Genomic DNA, 19,435 nt, shown 5'->3' with positions numbered 1-19,435 from the left:
TAACATCTACATGTAGAGCAAAACTACCTTACTCTATCATGCCTTCTCTCTCCTTATCTGTTTTCCCTTCTCTTCGGGGCTGGGAGAAGAAAATACAGGGGGTCTGGTTAGATAGAGAACCTTCTAAAAGAGCAGTGGCTTCAGAAAGCAAAGACCAGTGGCTGAGGCAAAGGTCAGTAATACTTGGCTTATGAATATATTTTTGAATGTAGGAAAAATTTTGAGATTTCACACACACACACACACACACAAAAAAAAAATATATATATAATAGTTGGAGGAGCTTCATGAAACAGGATTCTCTAAATGAGCTCAGCATTTTCAAATGACCTTTCTATGAAAACAGGAAAGAGAATATGTAGTCATGGGAGTTTATTTAGAAAGGGGTTCTGCTGGTTAGTGTGAGATGAGCTTTCCTATAACATGATCTCCAAATAACTTTTGTAAGATGGACCTGCTTTAAAGGAAGATAAGACACTCTATAGAAAAAAAATAGCCTAACAGTGGAGGAATAAAATCACTTGATCTCCCCATTTCTAAGTATTTTTCATATAACTGTAAGGATGATGTTATGCATACCAATGTGTGCAATAATAAAATAGAAGGATTTGTAAGTTTGTAATTGGTAGTTTGTAATTGGTATCTATTTGTTTTACAACTTGATTCCTTTTTACTACTGTATTTGATATCCATCTGCCTTTATACTGGAAAAACAGTCACTCTGGTTTTGGCTTGAGTTGCAGATGAGGCATATAGGCTGTCTAATGCTGGGGAAAAAATGCATTTGGGAACTCGCTTCCTTATCTAATCTTGGAGAATACATTACACAGGCTGTCAAAAGGACAGATAAAGCTTTGTTGCGTGCTGTGTTTTTGCTATAGCTGATAGGTAATTGCTATCAAAATCTTATCATTTGCAAATCAATCTGTGTGAGTTACTGAAACATTCCTGTCTTGTGATTCTGCTGCCTTATTCTCTTCACCTTTTAGCAAATGTTTGTGTTGTGAAGGTGGATGGAACTCCTTATCTGTGCAAAGCTGATGAGGTTGGAGAAATCTGTGTGAATTCAGGTGCGACCGGCATGGCGTATTTTGGCCTCCTTGGAATCACCAAGAATGTTTTTGAGGTTTGTATTTCTATGTTTGTTTTCACTGATACAGTTTTAGTATTTTTTCTTACAAATAAACTTATTTTTTCCTTTAGCTTGTCCTTTTTTTTTTTTTTTTTTTTTTAAGTTCAGTAATAAAAAACTATGGAAAAATAGTTTGCTTCATTCTGAAGGTCAAAACTTCTCTTATAACCAAAATACCATTGGCAGGCAATCAGCTGTTTCTACGTTCTGTATTCCAGTGTCACATATGTGTTGTTTAGATTTCTCTTGGTTCTGTATTAACACTGTAGTGTTATGTGAAGTTACTTGGAGACTACTCAAGTTTGTTAGTGCACAGCTTAGAATTCAGTCTGATATTCACAAGTCTTGTGTACAATCAGTACGCATTTGTTCAGATATAATACATTATTTTAAAATAAGCTTTGTTTATGTATTGAAAATCGTATGTGCTTTTCAATAGGAAGTTCAGGAATAGTGAACATTATAGGTGTTTACTTGATTTAGTGCCCCAAATGAAAACACAGCATTTTTGAGAATTCTGCAAGAGATGAAAGAAATCCTTTTCACAGTCTTCACTTTCAGAAAAGCTCCTTCTGTATATTTGCCAATATTCTTATTGTATATAAGTGCAGCACTTTTATTAGCTCATGAGCAAACAGATGAGAAACTTGAGGTAACAGGATATCCGGGAAAATAAACAGCAAGGTGAGCAGATGAGAAGAACCTGCTGGATTTGCCAATTGTATTCTGGTGCTCTGTTGTAGACTGCTCTGGAATTTCAGCAAATCTAACCTTGCCCGAGTCTGGCTAGTGCCACATTTGTCACAACTGAAGTGATTACACTTAAATACCTAAGGGCAACATTAACAGGAGTAACAGCCTTTCTGGTTAAGTGCTACAGTACTGCAGAATATAATATCATATTTAAAAACTGGTATGGCATCTTCTTATGAAGGTTAAGTAATTGAGAGAAGGATAGGAAAGAAGTTTGGTATAGAGTTGTGAATCAGTGTGCTCTTTGTTATTCCAAAAGCCCTCGTTCCTGCTAGCCATGGAAGTACATGCTGCCGTCAGTTGGGTAGCTCTTCAAAGGAATGCAGAGCTGCAGTGAAGCAGAGGCGGAGAAAGCATTTGAACTTTGCTTTTCTTTTTCCTATGAGTGTTTGAAAACTTTTCTGTGTGCTTTCAGGCCATTCCAGTGACAGCAGCCGGTGTGCCTGTTTCAGATCAACCTTTTACAAGAACAGGATTGCTAGGCTTTGTTGGTCCGGTAAGTGCGAAAGAGCCACACTGGCCCAAAACTTTGTCCTGACTCCCAGTGTGAAGTGAACACCCAGGTAAACTGGCACTGTGAAGAGGTGCTAGGAAGCCTTGGGGAAACGGAACAGAAAGGCTAAGTAGCTTGCAGGTGAAGTAAAGCTAGGGGAGAAATAAGCTAGCATTGTTCTTCAAGCAGTATTCATAAATTTCTTTCAATAGCAGTTGGCCTCTCTCTTCTGACTGCTTCCCAGTCGGAGCCAGCTGTGGGGATACTGGCTCAAGTAGATGGTGTGGGTGTCCTGGCACTGAACAGCCTGTGTCAGCAGCTTCCCCTTTGGGATCCCACATGCACTCAACCAAATTGAGGGTAGCGGCCCCACATTAATCTCGAGAATATTGTTGTGATTTGGTCAGGAACGCATTGCAGGAATTTGGGGGGCTTCTTCCCCCTCTTTATTTGTAATTCCATCTCCTCCTCAGGACTACTTGGTATTTGTGGTGGGAAAATTGGACGGCCTGATGACTGTGAGCGGCCGCAGACACAATGCAGATGATGTGGTGGCCACTGCATTGGCAGTAGAGCCAATGAAGTTTGTCTACCGAGGAAGGTGGGTATCTTAACATTTCAGCACCATCAGTTCCTTTTTGTTGTTGTTCCATACACACGCTCTTTCACTACACACGCGCAATCAAAGATTATCAGACTGTGCAAACTCTGCATGTGAGTTTTTTGAGTTTTTATATGTATATTTTACAGGAAAGGTGGCATAAGGCTATATAGTATGTCATGTAAGAGAACTTTGCTGTCCATGCTAACCCAGAAGGCAAAAATTAACAACCTGATTTATATACACTACGTTTCTGAATAATGTGAAGTTATTTTACTGTAGCGTAAACATAGGTCTTTAAGCTTCCATTTCAATTTTTTTCAAAATGTTTCTCAAGACAGTCAAATGAATCTTGCTACAGATATAAAACACAAGTCCTTTTGCCCGCAAGTCCTTCTATTCAGAGTCCTTCGGAGGAGGTCTTTGAAGCATATTCTAAAGAATATAGGAATGTTTTGAGAATTCTGGAGGACTTCCAAAGACACTGTTGTTTTACAACCCTTACTGCTCTTCCACTGAGGATCACTCGGTTCAAGTGCAACCCTTACTGCTCTTCCACTGAGGATCACTCGGTTCAAGTGCTTCTTCTTTTTTTTTTTTTTTTTTTTTTCTTCTCCAGCTCTAACAGTGACACAAGGAACTATTACTGACTCTAAAAGTCATGTTTTCCTCTTTTTTGTATCAATTCTACCATTCACTTATCACAGATATTGTCATATAACCTGGTGGAGGCATTGTTAATATTTTAGCCCCAAAGTTGTAGGCTTAAGACATACTTAATATGCTGAGGGGAGTATTTGCCAGGGCAACTATTGCAGGATATGATATCCAGTAATATGGCACAGTTCTCTTACCGCCCTTCAGGAGAGAGGGTGATAGGCACCAAATTTAGTGTGCATGATGGAGTTATATGGGAAAGGTTTGCACAGTCCCTGCATGTACAGCACCTGCCTGTATACGCATACATTAGTGACTACAAATCCCCTTGACTTAAAAAGAAATAACAGTAATGCACCCACATTTGTCCTAAATTTGTCCATGATTCTGTGATAATTTGGCATGAATAATGCTTGTGTCTGTTGAAACATAGTACCATTGAAGGCTTCAGTCATTTTCACATTATAATAAGCCATACTATGTTCATCATATGTTGCATCCTATCATTCTTCTGTCCTTTGTGTTTTAGGATAGCAGTGTTTTCTGTGACCGTTTTGCATGATGATCGAATAGTGCTTGTGGCAGAGCAGCGCCCTGATGCGTCAGAGGAGGATAGTTTTCAGTGGATGAGCAGGGTGCTACAGGTAGTCAGATCTGTCCTTTCTCTCTTTGCAGGTGAATAAGGCTAATGTATGAAACAAGATTCCTAAAACATTTTTTTTCTTCTATAAGAATAAACTCTCAGTATAACTATAAACAGCTATAATAAGCTGGCTTCTGAAAATATTTCAGAGCTGACAGTTAAGCAAAGTTTATAAAAAGTAAGATTTTCTTTCAAAATGTTTGTAATTTTATATTGCTAGAATTCTTAAATTCCTAAAGATGATAGTTTGAAGGGGGGTTTGTTTGTTTTAAAAGAATTTCTGCTGCTTTCATACTGGCTGGGAGAGTTAAGTGCCTGAAAACTTTTCAGGGAATATTGTGCCTGGTATAAAAACTTACCCTAAAAATCTTTTTGTGGCACCAGCTTCCTCATTTTTGATCTCTAGCAGTAAGCACTGAAACTTATTTCCTTTGATTGCGTCCTAGTGTTTCTTTGGCAGCGGGAGGAAGAAGTCTGGCAGCTGCATTCCAGACAGTGGAGGAGTACGTTCCTCTACCTGCCATTAACAAGAGCAGCTGCTTCGAGGAACTTTCCCCAGTAGCATTTGAGGATTTCAGAGTTAATCAATCTGTCCTAAGGAAAGGAGAGAGCAATTATGGGAAAAGAATTAAATGAGGGGATTACCCAATGGCGGATTAGGGAGAACAATGCAAGGAGAGATGCCTCTTAAGTAGGCGACAACTGTGTACTAATGATTTTTATCTAATTTTGGTTTTGTAATCTTCAGAGATTATACCTTCTTATAGAAAGACTGCCTTTCACAGTGGGGAAAAAAAAAAAAACAACCGTTCTTAGAAATAGACACTAGGCTTCAGGCAACAAAATGTTTTCCCTATTTTTGTGGTTTTATGTTCTACTGCGCTTGTGTGATCGTGCCATACATGCTAAATTTGCTGTGATATAATTTTGGCTTTTTTAAAAAAATAGCTCTGCACTTTTTGCCCACTTTTAAGAGACTTTCCTAATCCCTGATGTGCAGGTGGCATCCCCTTGATAGAGTGCACAAGCAAAGTCCGGGGTCTGCTCCTGCTCCCATTGAAGTCATGGCACAACTTCTATGAGTTCAGTGAGTGCAGAATTGGACCCTTTATTTGCAATTGTGGTGCAAGTAAATTTTTAATGTTATTACATGACTTGAATTAAAATTTTTGCTTTAGCAACATCCCAGGTTATAATGTAGAACGTATTTGTTTTCTTTCTGTCAAGGCAATTGATAGCATTCACCAAGTGGGCGTCTACTGTCTTGCCTTGGTGCCAGCCAACACTTTGCCAAAGGCTCCACTTGGAGGAATTCATATTTCAGAAACCAAGCAGCGTTTTTTAGAGGGTGCCCTGCACCCTTGCAATGTCTTAATGTGTCCACATACTTGTGTCACTAACCTGCCCAAGCCTCGACAGAAACAGCCAGGTGAGTAAACCCAGCGTGTTGCTCAGTTCTGCACCCTGTCCCTGAGGGCGTACGTAGAGCGTGATCTGGAGGCACCGCAGCAGCTCTGTGCTGCAGCTTTCAGCCTCCTGACGTGGCAGAGCTAACAGCGTAGTCAGCACAGCACAGAGCTCAGCAAGGGCTGGAGAGCCTGCCTGGAATTATAGATAAATGGAAGGACGTTCAGCGTGTACCAGTTTCCTGCTTCTGTAGCTGTATTGGTAATGGATCCCATACTGGCCATCTTACAAAGGCCAGTAATGTGTGGAAGTACAGACAGACCCAAATCAATAATTGACTATTTTAGTGTACCTTTTGATCTACTCTCTCTTGTTCCAACAGACATGACTGACTTGCAATTTTAGGTGTGTAGGCTTTTTTTTTGTTTGTTTTGTTTTTTCAAATTTAGATTGCATGTGTTGTTACAGTAAAATAGAATCTGAACTATCAATTATTTCTTGATCCTCAGGGTTTTTTTTTTATCTCATCTTGTGCCTTTTTTTTAAATGCAGATGTTGGTCCTGCTTCAATGATAGTAGGGAACCTTGTTGCAGGGAAGAGAATTGCACAGGCGTCTGGGAGAGATGTTACCCAGTTGGAAGACAATGACCAAGCAAGAAAGGTAACACTGACTTCTGATAATATAAAATAGTTGAATCGGCCTGTTCAAGAAGAGGCAAGGGCAGTTTGGGTATTCTGGTGAAACTCAGAATGATACATTTTGAGTGAGTGAATGTGTGTGTGTGTTTGTTTGCTTTTCTATTTCAGTTCCTGTATTTAGCAGATGTTCTTCAGTGGCGAGCCCAGACAACTCCAGATCATCCTCTCTTCCTGTTGTTAAATTCCAAGGTGAGATGCAATTTAGGTCTCATTTTAAGATGAGTATGTGATTGCTTAGATTCTAAGAAAGTAACAGATAAGAAACTTCCCCGGGAAATTTTTATCAGGTTTTTATTGACAGTGTGGGACGTCATGGTTTTGAAGCGGGCATAAGTTATTGCTAATTAGCAAACAGTTTTCTCTGTCTGGAGGCTTAGGTGTTATTCTTAGTGTGCATGCTCACAAATCTTTTCACACTTCAACAACAGTTTTCCTAGTAAAGCTGAGACAGGATACTGGAACCATTCCGTACCACGCTAGGTCCTGGATCAGACAGCTGAAAGCCTAGTCTGAGGATTTCACACATTTCATCTTAGTTCTTAGACTTACAGCTGGATTCTTACAGGACATTTGCTGTGATACTCCTGTCAGTACCCCAGGAGGGTTGATTCAGTCTGTGAATGTTTGTTTGCCTCTCTTGAGGTGGTTGTTCCCCCAGTTCTTCTTGAACTAGCTTGTAGTCTTGGAAATGGGTATATAGCCTTCAGGCTGAGGCATCACTTAGACTGGATAGCAAAAGGATCTTTTCTGTCTTTGCATGAAAATAATTAAAACTTTTGTGCTACCCGTGACTTTTGGGGGGAACTGCTTAAGGAAAAAAATAGATACAAATATTTCCAGGTGAAGATTTTCTGAATACATAATTGTGGGAAATCCACTTCCTACACCACAGCTAAATGCACAGAAGCAGAAATCCCAGTGCATCCAAACCAGAGCTCAGGTTGCCCCTTTGACCTTTCAAAAGCATATCTGTACCAAAGACAGCATCAGAATCCCTTCATACTTTTAAGACGACTGCTTGCGAAGGCATCTAGAGATCTGGCTGTGCTTGGCAGGGTAATTCCATAATCCTTACTTGCTTGGAAGAAATAGAAGGGTACTTCAAGACTATCTACAGCTGTGAGGGTTTATGGCTTAGTCATGCACTATGTCATCCACCCAGGAGAAGTTTTAATGGGGGGAGAAAAAAAATTAATTGCCAATACTTTTGAGCCTGTGTATACCTGCCTTGCTCGCTGTCTCGGAACCTTTTTAGGCTGCTGTCAAGGGCAATGCAAAAATGCAGGGTTTATACATTTTACTCCCACCTGCTGAAGGTGCAGAGAAACTATTCGGGTGCACAGCCTGACTAGGAAACGAGCAACAGTCCCCAGGCTCTACTGTTTGCAGCGTACGTATTCACAGTGTAAATGAACATTTGCAAAGGGCATTTGAAACTGTGGTTATTTCGGAATAACTCTTCCTGGTCCCCTTTCCCACACAGTAGACCTTGTAATTGTTACTCGCATGAGTGATCTACAGAGAAGGTAATGAGAGGTGCAGAAGTAGAATTAATAAAGGTCAGTAAGAAAGGTAATGTTGTCAGTATAGCATAGACAAGCTGTAAAATGCTTTAAGATTGAGAGCTTTCCGTAGCATCTTCATGCAGGCCTGAGTAAGCACAAGCTGATGCAATACCTCATTTGTTGCTATAAAAAAAAAAAAAAAGTTTACTACTCTGTTTTTATACTTGATTTGGAAATTTCAGTATTTGTAAGGTATTCTTTTATGTACATTTAGAAACAGTTTCACGGACTGAAGCTTGAACTTGCATATACAAAAATCTCTAGAATTCTAAGTTGGTGAAAGGATCAGCATGGCTTCTGAAACACCAAGTGTATTTTAAATCTTTAAATGTTTGCCCTATTGTTAAAATAACTGGAGTGAAATATTGCAGCAGCAGTAAATATGCTAACTCCATTTCCAGGCAATCACTGCAGCATTTTCCCAAGTTGCTTGTGTTCTGTGCAGGGCACTGTAGCTAGCACTGCGTCTTGCATACAGCTGCACAAGAGAGCAGAGAGAGTGGCAGTTGCGCTCATGGAGAAGGGACGACTGAATGTTGGTGACCACGTAGCCCTGGTTTATCCTCCAGGTAAGGCAGTATAGACAGCAAAAATCGTGAAGTCGGCACCACAGGAAACAAAATGTACATCTTGCCAAGGTAGAGCGTTCAAATGTCCATTCAGTTCACTGCTGTACAGCTGGAACTTATTATGGTGAAAAGGAGAAACTTTGTCATTTTATTGCTAAGTTGTTTCTGCAAATAACAAACTAAATTTACCAAAACATATTCAATCTAGACCCTTCCAGATGTCTGGGCAGTTATAAAAAAAATTATTTGATTTAAAGTACCCGAAAGATTTTGGGTTTTCAGCCCCAGAAAATGAAGTAGAACTGTGCCTATACCCATGGAAAATGAGGTTAGGAAGTGGCTATTGTTAATCTTTATTTGAACTGAATATTTGAATATTTGAACTGAAGCCTGAATGGTTATTGCCAAAAGAGAAATTTGGACCTCAGACTTTATATTACTACTGTGAGTTTACAGATGTGTGCAACAGGAAAGAGGTAATACCCTGTGGAAGTAGGATAATTGCATATTTCAGTGTGATAATTGTGAAAAGCAAGTGTAACTTTTAAAAGAGAATATTGTCATTTTTGTGCCCAACAATACCCTGAGATTTTTAACTTTAAAATTTTCTTTTTTTCTACTGTCTGTGCAAGGATATTTTACAAGCTTAAAGGCTTTGAATAATTCCTGCTAACTTTGAGATGTGTAATATTGTAACCTTACAGAACTGGGCGTGAGCAAGAGCAGCCCATTGCTTTGAAAAGATTTTTGTGAACAATAATTTTTTTCTGTGCATTTAGATTTTCATGTAAGGGATGGAGCTTGTGTTATAACATTGCTTTAATTTAACAATGTCCTTTGCAGGAGTAGACCTAATAGCAACTTTCTATGGTTGCTTATATGCTGGATGTATTCCTATCACCGTTCGCCCCCCTCATCCACAGAATCTTGCTACCACTCTGCCCACTGTCAAAATGATTGTAGAGGTAGGCATAAAGGCATTCGTTTTTTTTTAAGGCTTGTGATTGTTGATGCAGCTAGTAACAGTGCCTGATGAATTGTTTTGCCTTAGTCAGGGTGAAATAATCTTGAAAAAAAACAGTGTACTAATAAATACTCTTTTAAGCTGATTTGAAATGTTCTATTGTTATTTACTTGCTTCATTTTAAATATTTTTCTTTGACTTCAGATTACTGTTTATCTGTTGTGGATGAATATGAAATATTTTTAATCCTGTCCTTTTACAGGTCAGTAAATCTGCATGTATACTTACCACACAAGCGATAATGAAACTGCTGAAGTCTAAGGAAGCTGCAACAGCTGTAGATATTAAAACATGGCCCACTATTTTGGATACAGGTACAAAATGTTTACTCACTAACATAAAGCATAAATAGGTTGTAGACTGAATTATTTATCTTGTTAGAACATAGCTGGCTAACTGGATGGGTGTTTATTGCTTTGTATCAGTGTGTCTGGCCATTACTAGAAAATATTAGGTGTTAGGTGTTAATGCTGTAAAGATATTGTTGTGCTCTTATTCCAAAATAATAATATGATATCCCTTTTTTGTTATATATTTTAAATAGATGATATGCCCAAAAAGAAGCTGGCTAATATTTTTAGACCTCCATCTCCAGATATGTTGGCATATTTGGACTTCAGTGTGTCTACTACTGGTATATTAGCAGGAGTAAAGGTAGAGTAATAGAACAGATGTTGATACACTTAATTTTCTAATGTATAGGTATGTTCTGTATTTATTCCATCCTGATAGACAAAAAAAAAAATGTTGTGCCACAACAGACCTATTCTGATGGACTGACAAGCACCTAAGCAATTTTGGATTATTATCCCTTTTGCATTTTAGAAGTGTTTAAAAATCATGACATATTGCTGTATCTTAGTAAATATTTCTATCCATTGTTAAATGTGAAACCTTTTTGTTCAGCCGTTCTCAAGAGAGCCTGTCTTTCTCTTGCAGATGTCACATGCAGCTACCAGTGCCTTGTGTCGCTCGATAAAACTCCAGTGTGAGCTGTACCCTTCACGTCAAATTGCCATCTGCCTTGACCCTTACTGTGGCTTGGGGTTTGCACTGTGGTGCCTGTGCAGGTATGTTGCTTAAACATTAGGTTTACTCGTACATTCTGGCATACTCTTCCTTTCTCTGGAAATTGAGTGAGCATGAGTGAATTACACTGCCAAAGTAGACCAAATTAGCTTTGTTCTAGGTATTTTTGCACTGCTAAATATTGCTAAAGCAAGCAATTTAGTATCTCAGAAAATGAGTGTCTTGGATTCAAACAGATAAATTACTGTAATGCAACACATTTTGAGCAGTTGTGAGATTGTTTTTGCCTTTTAAATATCCAGAATGGTTAAAGAATGCGAAATGTGTCCAATAAGAAGAAAAATGGCACATCTTTGTTGATTAAAAATACAGAAACTGGATATGAAAGGTTATTTTATAAACAGATAATAAAATTATGTCACTAAAGTTATGTACACTGTAGTTAACCTTGCGTCTTTAATTCCCCAAACTGGGAAACGTGTGTTGCATGAAGGCAAAAAGCTAACTTTGGTAATGCTCAGGAATTTATAATAATCAGGAAGCGAGACAGGGTGAAGGGAAAAGGAAACTTCAGTGATAGAAGAGTTAAAATCTAAAGCTGTGTGCATCTAAAGGCAATGTACCAATTCAGCACAATTTATTGAGGGGCCTGTCTATGCATGCCTTAAAGTCTGTTGCTATAACTTGTAGCCAGCTAATCAATTTGAAACCAGTAAGATATTTGCCTTTTTATAGAAAGATGAAATTCGGATAGATGAAGTGGGTTTTTTTTTTTTTTTTTGTTTGTTTGTTTGTTTGTTTCAATTCTTTTGTTTCATTTTTACTTTCCGTAGCTTTTTGGCTTTTTTAATAATGGCTTGAAGTTTTTGTGTGTATGTGTGTGTTTCTTCCACACTCTAGCGTATATTCAGGTCATCAGTCTATTCTAGTCCCTCCTCTTGAACTGGAGAGCAACGTGTCCCTGTGGCTGTCTGCTGTAAGCCAGTATAAAGTGCGTGTCACCTTCTGCTCTTATTCAGTGATGGAGATGTGCACCAAAGGGCTTGGGACACAGACTGATATGCTGCGGGTAGGAGGCCTTAATTTTTTTTAACATACTAACCTATCATGTACTTTAAAAAAAAAAAAAAATCACTACCTTTTGGGGTTGTATAGGATGGACTCCTCTCTTTTTTTGAAAGCCTTTTGGCCTTGCTTTTGGCAAGCATTGAGTATGCTTGAAGTTTTAGTTCTCACGTTTCTGAAAGAAGTTTGTTTTCAGCTTGACTTATTTGTACAGCCTTTCACATTGATAAATATTTCTGAAATTTGGGGCAAAATGCTTAGCAATCCCAACGTTTTCTTGTCTGAAACAAACCAAAAGCCTGGCGAGTGTCCCTGGCTTTCAAGATTTCCTCACACCAAAAGTACTGATTTCTAAAGCTGACTTATTGCCCATTGGTATGGAGAGAGTGCAAATTGTGCCATGCTAAAGACCATAACTGTCTTAGGATATGGTGAAACTGGAGCGTTATCAGTTAATCTGAGTTATTTTGCATCATCAGAATTAGATGTCTTACATATTTAAATTTCAGCTTCCTATAGAGCTCATATGGAAGAGCAAGGTAAGATAATTAGATTCACTAACAGTAGAAATTACATGCCTCTATATACTCTACATATCTTCTTTTTTTTTTTTTTTTTTTTTTTTTTTTTGAGGGAATTTCTTGGCTTTACTAACCAAGCTGTTCGTTTTAGCTGGGGATATTTGGCAGTGTCAGTTCCTGTGTGCAAGAACGAGGCTACATTGTGCTGATTCCCCATACCAAGTCTGTTCCTCTGTCCTCCTGTAAAGCGAATCCCAGCCCTGCGCCGCTTGCTCCAGGCTCATATTCGTACTGCTCAGAGCTAACGTCCTCTCAAGCACTCGTCCTGTATCTTCATTGTGTGGGACGTGGAGTGAGCAGGTCTCCTGTGAATTTCGGGGGGTTGTCTGCCCAGCCTGGAGACAACAATGCTTCTTGGTTTTTGTTTTTGTTTTTTTCCAGCTGTGTTGTAGCCCATCAGAGTGCTACACAATGGAAATGGTCCATTGGGCTCTGCCAGGAGAGCGCAAAGCCTTTTGGCACAGTGCTAGAGGGTTGTCCTGCATGGATGGAGCCAAGCAGAGCACAGTGCAGGTCAATACTGTGTAACTGCAACAGCCACTGAAACTAACTGTGCTCTTAACTGTGCTCTGGTTTTGTTTCCAAGGGGAGAATAAGCCTCTCTCCAATGGCAGCAGGAATGACTATCTGTGCCGTATGGATAGCTAGGGCCTTGAGGGAGGAGAATTTGTGAGCCAGCCTGGTGGTGTAGCCTTTTCTGCTAGGCAAACAGGTTGCTGAGTCTTGACCATAGGAAAAACAGTGGTGGGGATGATGATGTTCAGACCTCTTACTTCAATGTTTTTATTTACTTGTGCTATCTCCTCCAGGAAGAAGTTGCTCTAGTGTTTATTAAAGTCAAGCTGTCCTTCAAATGACCTAAAAATTTTCTAGAAATGCTGATTTTTTTTCAAAATATTTTATTTTTTCTTTACCAAATCTCTCAAACAGATGAAAGGAGTTAACCTGTCCTGCGTGCGAACATGCATGGTGGTTGCAGAGGAGAGACCAAGGATTACATTAACACAGTCTTTCTCAAAGTTATTCAAAGACTTGGGCCTCTCTGCTCGTGCAGTGAGCACGACATTCGGGTGCCGGGTCAATGTAGCAATTTGCTTACAGGTGAGATTAAACTGTTTATTCCTTCCATTTAACCACAGCGTATTTGAGAACTTTATAGGAGTGCATATTCAGCTGTGTGTTGTTTTTTCTAATGAACTTTATAAGCTGCAGCCCCATTAGATGCTCGCTTCGACAAGTTGAACAAGCCCTGAAAATCTTGGCATGCTTGTGATGAGGACTGTGAATTATCATAGTTTCTCCTTTTTGTATTAATCGAGCAATTGAGATGCCTCTTTAATAGGGAGGATCACTGTTAAGAAAATTGTTTCCTTCTGACTATGAAGGAGCAGTCGTAAATTAAATACAAAACTTCTTATTGATAAGCATCTCGAATATTTTAAGCAGTGCTATTTCTGCTTTAATGCAATTCAGATTTTGCCTGCTGGAAAATAGTTTGTCTACATGGAGTTAAATGAAGGACGGAGTTCTTTTTTTTAAAAAAAAAAAAAAAAAAAAAAAAAAAAAAAAAACTTTGTATTAAGTACCAAAGAAAATTGACAAGCTTGGTGTGGGGTTTTGTTTGTTTTTAAAGCTCGCAAATCAGCATTATATCATCACGCAAATATGTTTGTCTCTCTTCATGTGAGACTTAGACTTCTTTCAATTAAAGAATTCTTTCAATTAATTTAAAAATAAAAATAGAAGCTTTGAGGGAGACCTTTAAATGCCCTTTAAATATGCAGCTGCACTTCAGACTAGGGTTGATGGTCAACTCAAGTCTGTCTTTCATGGGTAAATTAACCATTTAACATCTAACTTTTTAAAATAGATGTGTTTCTTCTCTAATTAGAAAAAAAATAAATTGTGCATACCATAACTTGCCTGAAATTAAGAGTATGATGTAGAAATTGTAAAGTACTCTGGATTTTTGGACTGTGCTTGAGCTGACAAATAAACTGCTCAGGTTGCAGATGTGCCAGCACCTAGTGTTTTATATGTGAGGAGTTTCACAGGTGTCACGTGCATTAAATATGTGTGTAATTGTAAATTCTGTTTTCAGACAATTAAAGGAACTGAATTTTGGTCCAGTTCACACTCACTAGTGCAAGCTGGTTGAACCAGCTGGTTCTGTAGAGATCACTACTGTGCTTTTATAAAACAAACTATACACACTATAAAACTCATGGAAAAATAAGATGAAATTAAGAAGGCTGTGTAGAAATATTTCAAGTTCATTGGGTACAACATTTCAGATGCCAGTGTCAAAGAGCAGTTTTCAGATAATCCTATTTAAATAAGGATTTAGAAAGTAAATTTTGAGTACCCACTGGTCAAACTGTCCAACATACATGAGAGGAGATTACTTTAGAGCCTGGTGAAGAGCTTTTGGCTGCAGTCAAATGTGGAAGATCATAACTATCAAGAGCAGCCTTGAGAATCTAGGAGAAAATACATCTAGTAGCATGCTGGTGATGGCTTCTTCTATCAGGAGCTTCTTCAGATAATATATAGGCATATATGAGAAATACTCAATCACTTTTTATTATAGAATACTCTGGTTTACACTAAGTAAATATCACCAGAATTTTCCCAGGATGTCAAATGCATTTATAAGATGACAGTGTGAAAAATACTTCGGGAAACTGTCAAGAATGCACTGCTGTTGAACAGTTAAACTTCCCCCTCATTTTATATGTTTTTCATCTCTGTTCACTACTCTTGAATAGCCTTCTTTTACTACTTTAACCCATTTCTCCAAAATAAAGTCTGTATTTGACATTGTATTTGAGTGAATATAGATTAATAACCAAACTGAATAGATATCTTACACAAGTTAGCATTCAAATAAAAACATAGTATCTTCCAACTTTAGTGGGCTGGTTTTCTGAAAAGGTATTTCCAAAGTTACAAAACAGCCTTTAGATAGTTAGAGATAGAGGAGGGAGTTAAGATATGGAAATAGGCATTACATATTTGCTTGAATGGCTTCTGGTTTATTTTGCGGGTCCTGCATGTTTCCTGCTTAAAACTGCTTAAAAGTGCTGGACTCTTGAGTAATACGAAATGGGAATATTCTTTTCACTCTAAAACAGTATGAGTTTTTTGTTGATCTTACTGTTTGTATCTCATGTCTCCAGTGCCTCTCTGTTTGTATTTTCTTTTTTTTCCCCTTTCTCTCTGTTTCACTCACTTTGCTGGCCTCTGTTACTTCTGTTTGTGGTCCCTCTGTCAGCCAAACAGGCTGGGCAAGCTGGCTGAACAGGTATAGTGCTGCATGTGTGTGCTTGTTATGTCCTAAAGTCAATGTTGTGCTGTAATGTTGCTCTATAAATAATTTGTCCCATAAAAAGGAGTTTTCATTAGAAAAAATCAAGTGTTTTTTTTTTTTTCCCCACAAAAATACGCATTTATTCACAAAGTTATAGTCGAAGTACAGACACTTTCTCAAACAAGCAGAAACTGGGTATAGCAAAGATTAATACTAAAGGATGGGTTGTTATTAAAGATCACACTGTTAATCTGGAATAATTGTCAGTGACACTGAATACAGTGGCGCTGTGAAAGTATTAAGTAATGCTACTATGAAGGCAGTGTTACTATGCCAGCACTGTAATCTTAAATTGACGGCAAAGTGGCCTCGTTTTGAGTATTTCTCTCTAAAATGAGAAACTTGTTTCCCAGGATGGGAGGAGGAAGATAAACATGTGTTTTCTGCCTGTTTTTTTTCAGGTAAAAATTAAATAGGCATTTCACAGTAGTTTTTAGTTGCTATGAGATTAAGTACTGCTGTGGAAATTACCCTGTTCCTATGTGAGGAGATGATTTTTTTAGGAGTTTAACCTCTGATAGTAACAGAGATCCCTCTGTTTAGGTAGTAACTGTCAGGCTCCTTGAAAAGCTATGTCTAAGTTAAATGCTTTTGTTTCTTAAATAAAAATTGGCAAAACTGCTACAAAGCAGAATGAGCACTAGGAAAGGGATTATGTGCCTGCACAGGTTGGTATTTACATGCTTTGCACACTTGCTCTGTAGTCTTTTTAAAGACATGCGTACCAAAACAAGCTTGGTGTACTTAGTCTTACATATATAAATACATATTTCATGTGTGCATTCATTTACGGTTATTATGGTTAGCATAAAACATCAAAGCTTTATGGCAGTCACTCTAGAGGGGCCATTTTACTGTATTTCTAGTAGAGTAGGGCAGTCATTTATAAGCACCAGTAAAAGAGAAGAATTCGTGAATGTATGCAGTATAGATGCAGTAGGGGTCTGAAAATGAAAACGGGATTTTCTGGCTGCTGTTCAATTTCTTTATTTGTATTCCTAGGGAACAGCAGGACCAGATCCAACAACAGTCTATGTGGATATGAGAGCACTTCGTCATGACAGGTACAGATTATGTTAGTGTTATCTATTGATAGGCTGTAGAGGAGAAAGTTCAGCCTCGTTGCACTGCATTGGTGTGTTAAAATCCCACCTTATTGTACAGCAAAGATCCCCATCCTAGAGGTTCTACCAATGACCACTTTGTGTTGGAACTTTCCACCATCTTCCACCTCACTCATTCTGCTTTTCCTTCCTACACTCTCACTTAGCTGGCTGTCTAGTCATCAAAACCACATATAATCTAGATTCCTTAGCTGTTCCTTACCTAATGATACCTGTGAGGAAATGATCACTTACCAATTGGCTAGTTAGGCAGAGAATCTTAGAAAGATTCAGATGGGGAGGGATTGTTGCATTTCCTGTTTCTTTGGCTCCTGCTGTCTTTGACACTGTTTAGGTCATGTTACCAATGAACTCCCTAATATCACTTAATTCTGTTTAGGCTGGCTTGCTCTTCACTGTTTGCAATCCTGAAACTCTGCCATGGTTCAGTGTGGACCAGAGGTCCAGGGGAGTCTAATAGTGAGGGTGAATTTAAAATACAGGTTGCACTACCGCCTTGGAGCTCTCTTGGAATGTCACTTATCCCTCCACTGGGATGAATTTCCCTTTCTTGAAAGAAATGTGATATATGGGAACACTGACATGGAGGTCCTGAAGTCAGCTAGAAGCTCTTTTAACTGTCTTACTGTATCATGAGTAACTGAGCACAAGCAGCTGCCACCGTAGCAGCTTGGTCAGTGCAGCTAAGGAAAAGATAACAGTGGATGCACTGGAATACACTTCATTACACTTCATAAATCTTTGTACAAATTTCTTCTTTTATTTTCTCAGGGTGCGCCTGGTAGAGAGAGGTTCTCCGCACAGTCTGCCGCTTATGGAGTCTGGGAAGGTGAGAGATTTGGAGAGCACTAGAGTGAAGCAGCATCAAACTTATCTCCTGAGTTGATTTATGTTTGCACTTGGAGCTATCCAGACTTGAGAAAGCACCTAATAATCCTATCCCCTCTTTACTGTTATCTGTGTGGCACGCAGCTTCTGTTGGAGCTCAGTAATGAATCTGTGCTGTGAGGGGCTGTATATGCCTTATTAACCCTAGTATATCTGGGAGAGCCTCTAGAGAGAGGGAGCTTCAAAGGAACAGCTAGTTAAAACGAAGCAAAGCTCCTAAAGCGAAGTACCAGGATGTTGTGTAGATACAGCTGGAAAAATCACAGGCCTTCACACAGAAGGCAGTTTTCAGGTGTGAAATGGATGGATCAACTTCAAAGCTTAAGTACAAGCTGCATACAGCTGCTTGATGTTTAAATGATTAAACATCTTTTTTTTTTGGAAAAAGACAGTTGGTATCTTTATAGAGACAAGCAGAAAATGAAGAACTGTGGGGAGTGCTGGCTGCTATGGCACTGCATTATTAACTTATCTTTCCTTCGATTAATTTTTTATTTTTTGATCATATGCTTCCTTTTGCAGATTCTTCCAGGAGTAAAAGTGATCATAGCACACACAGAAACCAAGGGACCTCTGGGAGACTCACATTTAGGAGAGGTAAAGTGTTGCAGCTCTTGTACTTTGTTTATCATCAGTGATTTAATACATAGATGAATCACACAGGTAAGTGCCTGTCTGTTAGTGGGATAACAAAGATCACCTTAATGTGACAAGCAAATGAATGACACGGAGCTGAAATCGTCACAGCAAAACATTTGCATGCTTCTGTGAACATCTGCATAGTTTGCTCCCTCCTCTGCCAAAATATTGCATACCAAGTGTGGTGCCAGTTGATTAGTCTGTGTCTGAATGGCAGCTAGAAGATGCAGTGAATTTCTTGCTATCATTATACACTCCATCAGTGGAGAGTAGCACTGAGATTATTTGCTGCTTGGTTAATCTCTGTTCTACATGCATTTGGATTGGAGTGTATAAAAATCTTCTATTAATAGAAGACCTTTGATTAAAATAAAGAAATACTTTCTGAAGAGCCAAACTCCCTTTTTAGTCCTTTTTCCTAGTCATGTTCTCTGGAGCAAAAGTTATTTAGTGACCCTTATAAAATAATTTCTGCCGTTTTAGGAACAGCAGAATTGTCAATGGAATAGATTTTCTTAAATCAATAAATTATGCTGTCCGATATGGCAAAATAACCTATGTTTATATGGGAATAGCTCCCTCCTGACATTTTTTTTTTGATCCCCTAGATATGGGTGAGTAGTCCACATAACGCTACTGGTTACTACACCGTGTATGGAGAGGAAGCACTGCACGCTGATCACTTTACTGCTCGCTTGAGTTTTGGAGACACTCAGACTGTATGGGCACGGACTGGATACCTTGGCTTTCTGCGTAGAACAGAACTTACTGATGCTAGCGGAGGTGAGAAAACATTATAAAGAGAAAAAATGAAGCATTTCTTGAATTTGTTTGGGGTAGCTGAGCTAGCAAAGAGAAGCCATCCTGCAAGTTTTTATAGACTTCTGTAAGAGGTAAGTACTGAAGGTAAAAGGAGTGTTTTCTTACTCTGCATATATTCATTGTTTATAATGATGCTGGATGATCATGCAAAATGGGTAATTCGTAATGCTCTTCTGATAGTTTTAGAAGACAGGATTTTCATCCTTCATTTCCATCCTTCATTTCCATTTCAACAAAAAGCCATGAGCACATCAGTTAAAGCATTACTCCCTTTCTATTTGCTTCTACTTACTTTATCCTTACTGACAAAAATGTGGTATTTCAGTGCTGACCTAGAGAATACTAATAATGCCAATTAATTCCATTGTTTTAG

The 19,435-nt window shown here is 38.6% G+C and overlaps 1 protein-coding gene across 2 annotated transcripts in view; it reads left to right on the top strand.

Moving 5' to 3' along the window:
- The window catches only part of DIP2A (DIP2 acetate--CoA ligase A), a 96,397-nt gene that overhangs the window by 74,228 nt on the left and 2,734 nt on the right, over positions 1-19,435 (top strand). The window contains exons 19-37 of one of the 2 annotated variants that reach the window (XM_088536713.1): positions 990-1,126; positions 2,301-2,381; positions 2,852-2,979; positions 4,166-4,280; positions 5,507-5,708; positions 6,239-6,348; positions 6,495-6,575; positions 8,397-8,520; positions 9,364-9,485; positions 9,747-9,858; positions 10,089-10,198; positions 10,484-10,614; positions 11,474-11,642; positions 13,150-13,320; positions 15,494-15,523; positions 16,592-16,653; positions 17,485-17,542; positions 18,124-18,198; positions 18,849-19,023. In XM_088536713.1, the coding sequence (XP_088392839.1) occupies positions 990-1,126; positions 2,301-2,381; positions 2,852-2,979; positions 4,166-4,280; positions 5,507-5,708; positions 6,239-6,348; positions 6,495-6,575; positions 8,397-8,520; positions 9,364-9,485; positions 9,747-9,858; positions 10,089-10,198; positions 10,484-10,614; positions 11,474-11,642; positions 13,150-13,320; positions 15,494-15,523; positions 16,592-16,653; positions 17,485-17,542; positions 18,124-18,198; positions 18,849-19,023 (2,193 nt within the window). The remainder of the gene's footprint in view (positions 1-989; positions 1,127-2,300; positions 2,382-2,851; positions 2,980-4,165; positions 4,281-5,506; positions 5,709-6,238; positions 6,349-6,494; positions 6,576-8,396; positions 8,521-9,363; positions 9,486-9,746; positions 9,859-10,088; positions 10,199-10,483; positions 10,615-11,473; positions 11,643-13,149; positions 13,321-15,493; positions 15,524-16,591; positions 16,654-17,484; positions 17,543-18,123; positions 18,199-18,848; positions 19,024-19,435) is intronic. The other variant, XM_088536711.1, reaches the window with a different exon arrangement.

Source organism: Tinamus guttatus, unplaced genomic scaffold, assembly GCF_059628265.1.
Source record: "Tinamus guttatus ecotype Peru unplaced genomic scaffold, ASM5962826v1 Tinamus_guttatus_pri_ptg000702l, whole genome shotgun sequence".
NCBI lineage: Eukaryota > Metazoa > Chordata > Aves > Tinamiformes > Tinamidae > Tinamus > Tinamus guttatus.
This window is presented reverse-complemented; position numbering and strand designations above follow the sequence as displayed.